Genomic DNA, 7,500 nt, shown 5'->3' on the forward strand with positions numbered 1-7,500 from the left:
TACTTTAACTACGCTTCTTGTCACAATTCGGCTAATAACAATAGTGGCAGCGACTCCAGAAGATATATGATATATGACCGAACCGAGAGAGAGGGTGCGAGAGGCCGGGAGAGAGAGAGAGAGAGAGAGAGATAGAGAGAGAGAGAGAGGCGAGTGCGAGTCAAACACAAGCGTGCAGAGACATTTGCATAAACAAAAACGCAAACACACACGTATCCTACACATGCAAGCAGAACAAGAACAATTTAGAAGGCGAGAGAAAGGGAACTCATAATATCATACGTATAATATCAATACATTTGAGTGTTTATACGTTGTAAATTCTAAAGATAGTAGAATAGAATGTATAGAGAGTAGATTATTACCATCATAAAGGTGTAGAAAAGATTCGTGATCATGCTGGCAACGACGTAGATATTGACGCTGGCGCTCACGGCAAACGCCAGCCCTGAACCACAGGTGTTGGCCAACAGCAGCGTCAACATGAAGAGAAAGAACTTTCCTACATCGAGTTGCAACCCTGTAATGAGGCGGATTTCATTCACATATCGCCATGGAAACATTGACATCATCCCATCAAACACAGAGGAAAACCATTTTATCTTTGCTAGATAATATATCCAACGATTACAACATAATAGATTCCGAGTCTGCTAAAACATACCGGGCCTTGTCAATTTCTGTCTGTAATCAAAAATAAGTATAAACCATATTAACTAAACCCGGATGCAAGTTCTTTGAAGATTAATCACAATATGATTTTGAATTTGATTTTGATGTTGACATTGATTTCCATTGAAGATAAATCACATCAGCATTTGTTATATGGCTGCGATTGCAATTGGTGTAGATCATCCCACGTGACATGAAATATGAACCAATTATGCAATTCTTCATATAGTATAAACACAAACTGCATGCAGTGCCCCTTCGCTCACTCAGGATACCATAGATAGATCATATATATATATATATATATATATATAGATGATGAGTCATGGTAGATTGAGCCCATGAGCGAGAGCGCTATCTGTCGTGGAGTTTGGTATAAACACTGTTCCTTGCCAACGATGGTCGCCACCTTGTGCGAAAAGGGAAGGTTTGAACCAGTAGATGAGGACAGTATATTAGATCTGGTCAAGTCTAAAAATGGTAAAATCATCTAGAATATGATAAATACTCTGTCTACGTAATTTCCTGCCGGTAGCTGATGCTTAGATTTGTTGATTATTTAGTGGGGCAGCGGCGGGTCCAAGTGACACTGGATTTTTCGAAAACCTTGTATATTTGATGCCATGCACAGGCACTTGGAGCGTTTCACTAAAATATAATGCTAAATAAATACGAAATTTATTTACTACCAAAGTCTTAATGTTTCTCTACTCTCCTTCACCTAGTATTATTGCCGACAAGCCGTGCTGCAAATGCTCCAACGACAGCAAACACACGCCCACCGAATGCACGCTGCTACGCTGCTGCGCCGCTGTACGCTATGCACAGTTACACCATAGATATATACAACACATGTGTTATACAACGCATAACATATACATTACAATATATACAACATTACAATACAATATTACAATATTGCAACATATACAACGCATATACATATACATGTGTTGTATATATCTATGGTTACACATAATTATAGAGCATATAGAGCTCTATAGAGAGCATATAGAGCTCTATATGCTCTATGTGTAACTGTGCATAGCGTACAGCGGCGCAGCAGCGTAGCAGCGTGCATTCGGTGGGCGTGTGTTTGCTGTCGTTGGAGCATTTGCAGCACGGCTTGTCGGCAATAATATCGGTGAAGGAGAGTAGAGAAACATTAAGACTTTGGTAGTAAATAGATTTCGTATTTATTTAGCATTATATTTTATTGAAACGCTCCAAGTGCCTGTGATGCCATGGGTTGAGATTAGTTGTGGGAAAACGATAAGGGATGAAGCTGACCGGAGGTTTAAGGTCAAATTTGAGTAAATCATAATGAATTACAGATAGACGAAAGCTACAATCTAATTCCCCTTGTTCACTTTTAGTGTGTTGCAGTCATACTTAACGAGTGTTATTTACTTCTGATTTTATATTCATCGAAACAATTATTGCTAAATTTAGCTGCCAATTTATTACCACTCGAAACCAATGTTACCTTTGACCTCGGATCTCGAATAATATTGATATATGTGTGTCCATAGCGCATTTTTTGCCCTTCTAATTAGTAATAAGTGTATATAATAATAATAATGTTTTCACTTACCTATGAGGAAGTAGGTGATGGTAGAAAAGAGGATAGTTGGGACGAATCTTCTAGGTAAAAGGTCACTCGTGATTTTCGCAAAAAAGTAAACCGACACTCTGTAAAAGCCACTAATGTTTTCGTGTCTGAAACGACAACAAGACCAAACTCGCAACAGTGTCACATATAAGGCAATGAATAGAGAGCAGTGCCTGGCGATACCACAGCCCAGTAAGATAGGATAGGTTTATATTATGCATTCTAATCATTATATGTTAATTCCGTTGACGCCGATCACTTTTATGTACTGCTTATCGTGTCAAAAACATGTTTTGTTTCATTTGTGATCAATTTAGGAAGAGAGTTGTGGAAAAGATGTATTTTTCAATTAGTATCAAGCATCAAATCGCGTCGTCGGTTTTATTGTACCTAGATATATTTAATTAGAAAGTCTCATGTAACTAGAAAAATGTCGTTTCATTACAATAACGTCTAAAAGAAAGATGTGCTTTTAAGATTAATTTAATTATGAGCGGTATCATAGTTTTCTGTCACAAAAGGTAAACGTCTCCGTCACGTAATCCATTCGCATGGTGCTGCTGCAATTGCACCATAGCAGTCAGTGAACGCGTGAAAAATGAATATCATGACGTCTTTTTGCATAGATAGTTAATATTACGCGATTTGTGACAAAATGGGTGGCATGCCCTAACAGCAAAAATATTTACAGATCGCTATTAATCATAGGTCAGGTCATGTTTGCTTACATGAAAATCGGTCTCTCTCTGATAAACAGGTCGACTGAAGATATATTACCAAACACCATGTTCGTGAGGATAAGGAAGAAAGCACCAGTTCTGAAAAAACAATATGTAGGTTTTAAAGAATAAGGTTCGCCATGTAGAACGCAAAATCTTCTTATTTTTGCATTATAAAATTCTGCTTCTCATGTAAATTTCTACCGGTCTCTCTCTTTCTGTGCACGCGCGTTACTACGCCCATGATCGTAAGTGGATGACGCAAAGGTCAACTATACTTATTAACGAAGCACGCAAAACAAATTTAATCTCTCTCGCAGTTTGGTAACCTACCTATTTGAAATCGCATCATCAGGATTTTCTCCCACTTGTAGGTAGATAATTCCAATAACAAAAGCTTGTGCGATCATGACAAAGGCCTAGAAAAGGGCAAATATAATGGAAAAGACGTTGTTTTTCACATGAATCATAAATGTCATATTCAGATCTAGCTGAACGCAATCAGGCATTTAACATATTATTTCGATATTAAATAATTTTCTTTAATTAACACAATAGTTGTTATAAATCAGCTTCATATATATTTTGAGCTTATAAAACTAGAAATAATGAAATTTTTATGAAAACGAATAACTATATATATGAATAATCTATCCTCAGTCACTGCATATTAATCGAGTCTTAGTAACTTAATTAACTTCAATTCAGTCTCAATTAACTAATCTCTTGATTACCCAGATCTATGTATCATTGATATAATTAATCTGGCGGGAAGTAGCAAAGTTAGTCGTGATATCTGCTGATCGATAACGTGATGTAAATCGTCATGTACAATAAACAGTATATTAGCCACGGAAACTACAGTGAACTCGTATGAATTTACAACACACTTCGAGTAGTAATCCTGAAAAAACAATTAATAAAAATATCATATAATAATAAATGATTAAATAATAATTAATTATTAATGAATGAAAATAATTAAAATAATGTTAAAAGCCAGAAGATACCTGCACAAACGTCGTTTGCGGGCTTCTGTACGTGTTTACTGCTGCGCGACCGGCCAGCATTCTCATCTCGTGAAGCCATGTTGTCGCGTGGTCGATGTCCTTCATCGCCACCTCTTCCCCCTTATCCAGCTTGTTCTTGTATTCTTAGGTAAGAATTACACGCAAATTGATGCTTAGAAAATATTGAATAAAAAAATCACATGTATGATAATATATATCTGAGATATATGACAAATTGATATAACAATAACAAAAAACATGAAATAATAACAATAACAAGAATAATATTATTATGAATAATAATAAAAATAAATAGGTAATATTAGCAAATAATAAATCATTATTTTTTCTCCTGATAGATATGCCACAAAGAACGGTTCCCATATTCTTGAACTACAACACTGTTCTCACATTGTCTTTACAGTGTGAATTAAAAATGACTTGCGGGTACGCTCAACCGTACCGCTAACCGTTCAGCGAGTTCACTAACTCGGGTATTATTATAAAAAGATATTTCATACGGATAATTAAAGCTGACACGCTCCTTGAGATTTTCTAATAGTTGGTTACGCTATTTCGTAGTAATTCGAAGAGAAATAGTAACATCTCCGTGTATATGCATTTTGTTCATCGTTTATGGCGTTATGCATATTAGCATATTGCCACATATATCGTGCATGCACGGCATTTTAAGCGTCACATATTAATTATTCAAGTTTACATTGAATCAGTGCTTACTCTCAATCATGGGATCCACCTCTGCATCAACCAGTTGTTTGTACTCTGACTCTCCGTATGCTTTGATTAACGATACATGTCGTTCCGTAATGCGGTCAAATCTCGCATCTTCTGTAATTGTCACGAAAATATATTTCTATTGCCGTAAAAGTAATATTCTGAAAATACAGTTTGTTTCGCCCTATAACGAAAGCCAGTTGTAAAACAAAGGTGCCCACCTACATTCAACACGTTCTGTTCGACGCTATGGTACAATTTGAGGCATAACCAATCGATTAAAATACAAAACTATGGATTAAACTATAAAATATTAAACTATACTATGTGCGCGAGTATATCCTATGTCGTATAAGCCTACGCGTGGCATGCGCATGGCTGTCAAACATACGCATACATTCAATTTAATTAGCCCGTGAAAATCACATAAACAAATGCGGAGACTATGTTAGAGAAGCGAGAGCGGCGAATAGTGTGGGTTTTACATACACGCTGTATAAATAAGTTTCCATCAGGATAACTTTGCCAACATTACCTGAGATTGGTTGCCCAGTGGTTTGAGTTGCCAATCATTGCCGAGTTTATTGTGAGTAGCCGAATGTGTTAGCAAATATGAACTCTATGTGTATAATCTCTGACGCCTACTCGTTATAACTTAACAGTTATTGCTTCTTAAGCTCATTTACCCTCAACCAGCTTCCCACTTTGCTCCAGCTGCCGGTTCAGTTCTATCTGTTCCTGCTGTTTATTGTCTTCGTCTGCTTCCGTGTCGGCATTAATGACATCCAGGAAAAAATCTGCGGGATTATTGAACTCCTCGATTGGATAACCTGAAACAAACGCAAAATATTTGTTGAAGGCAACCGTCAGAGAGTAATGTCCATAGTCGCCTTAGCACCGATGACAGACGTTCACGGCCCGTTGTTTCCGTCTGCTATTTTCAATCGTAAATTTTAACGTCGTCAAACGGCCGCGTGTATTCCGAGGCGAGACTAAGACTTAGTCTAAGACTAGACTAAGAAAAAAACCAAGACTAATGCAAGACTAAAAGTAAAGTAAACTAAGGGTAAACTCTTAGACTAAGACTTAGTCACTATAGAGACTAAGAGCGCACGTTACATAGATCAACACGCACCGATGCTGTCCAGGTAGTGGACAGCCGCCTGGGCGTCGCCATGGTACATCACCTCTCCTCGCGCCAGCAGGAGCAGACGATCAAACAGCTTGAAGATGGAGTAGCGTGGCTGGTGAATAGAGAAGATAATAGTTCTCCCGCGTTTTGCCAGTCTGTAAAAACGATAAGGGTTCAACTGAGTATTGCGTCATGACATCATTGGTAGAGTCCAGATGATATTCGATACTAGTATACGTCGTAATATATATATATATATATATATATATATATATATATATATATACGTGTGTGTGTGTGTGTGCGTGCGTGCGTGCGTGCGTGCGTGCGTGCGTGCGTGTGTGTGTTGAATTTTTTACTATGAGTGGAACTAGACTATGGATGGGATCATTTACGTTAATTAGTACTATTTCATATTATGTTCCTCTACAACACATTAATGAGTTCTTTAAAAGCTTCTGCAAACCAGCAGTACCTTCTGATATGCACTACTTACTTTAATAACAGCTTACAAACAGAGCTAGCTGTGTTAGAATCAAGACCCGTTGTTGGCTCGTCTAGGAAAAGCACGGGTGGTAACGTAATCATCTCGATGCCAATGTTACAGCGTTTTCTTTCGCTACTTGAAATTCCTCGCACGAATTCTGTACCCACCTGGATAATTTTAATCGTATTTCCATGTCAATTTCCCCTGATTAATAAATATACGTTTAAGTGGTAAAACGTAGATACTTGCATGTGGTCAATGGGTTTTGTTTACCTGATTTAGACTGATCAACTATTTATATAGGTCGTCATTTAATAGCTCGGTGTCTGTCTGTTTTTAATGTAGCTTCCTATTAATGTATCAAACGTTACTTCAGCACTCGATATCAAATCCAAACTACCTTTCATCTCGGGCCAAAAAGCTATTGAATAAGGGTCAAAATTCTTGGTAAGCATTTATTTCCGAGTCGCTGGCTATGCTCTCGATTACTAAATACTCTGCCTACTCTAACTACTCTAACCATATAAAAGAATCAACTGATAACCATTAAAATCTACACAAACGTAAAAAACATACCCGTGTGTTAGCACATGTCTGAAGCCCAAGCTCCTTTATTACTCGGATCACCCGCTGGTTTTTTTGTTCCACGGTCACTTTCTCCGCCAATCTCACTTGCGCAGAGAACATTAGATTTTCTTTTACGGTTAACGTACCCATCACGATATCATCCTGGAATGAAGCACCACACACTTTAGGTAGATATATGATGACGTGAAATCACATCTGAATGCCTTATGGCACAGTTTATAGAAAATTATAATGTTACAGATTTCGTTGCTTTCTTCTATGAAATTACAACAATCAGATATCAGCAACTTGCCTTCGACAAAATATCACATAGTACATTTTAGGAGCGGTACATTACGGTCTAATTGTAGCCTTTCTTTGACAGCAGAGTACTGACGCTATTCAAGACGCTGTCACAGACGGAATTTTTCTATGCGAAAGCGCATTTTTTGATTCGCCATATTCCTAATTCCTATCGGCTACGGTGTGATACGGATTTTACCTGTAGCACATATCCACACATGGATTTGAAGTTAGGTGGTTGTTTTTGTCCATCTATAAGGACA

The 7,500-nt window shown here is 37.5% G+C and overlaps 1 protein-coding gene across 1 annotated transcript in view; it reads right to left on the bottom strand.

Annotated features, from left to right (window-relative positions):
- LOC106808706 (ATP-binding cassette sub-family G member 2-like) overlaps positions 1-7,500 on the bottom strand; it is a 23,473-nt gene that overhangs the window by 13,658 nt on the left and 2,315 nt on the right. The window contains exons 3-6 of the mRNA XM_014811535.1: positions 7,437-7,500; positions 6,944-7,096; positions 6,377-6,534; positions 5,884-6,035 (exon numbers count right to left, since the gene is read on the bottom strand). The exon at positions 7,437-7,500 is cut by the window's right edge and continues 51 nt beyond it. Of these exons, the coding sequence (XP_014667021.1) occupies positions 5,884-6,035; positions 6,377-6,534; positions 6,944-7,096; positions 7,437-7,500 (527 nt within the window). The remainder of the gene's footprint in view (positions 1-5,883; positions 6,036-6,376; positions 6,535-6,943; positions 7,097-7,436) is intronic.

Source organism: Priapulus caudatus, unplaced genomic scaffold (assembly GCF_000485595.1).
Source record: "Priapulus caudatus unplaced genomic scaffold, Priapulus_caudatus-5.0.1 Scaffold298, whole genome shotgun sequence".
Classification (NCBI taxonomy): Eukaryota; Metazoa; Priapulida; class Priapulimorpha; order Priapulimorphida; family Priapulidae; genus Priapulus; species Priapulus caudatus.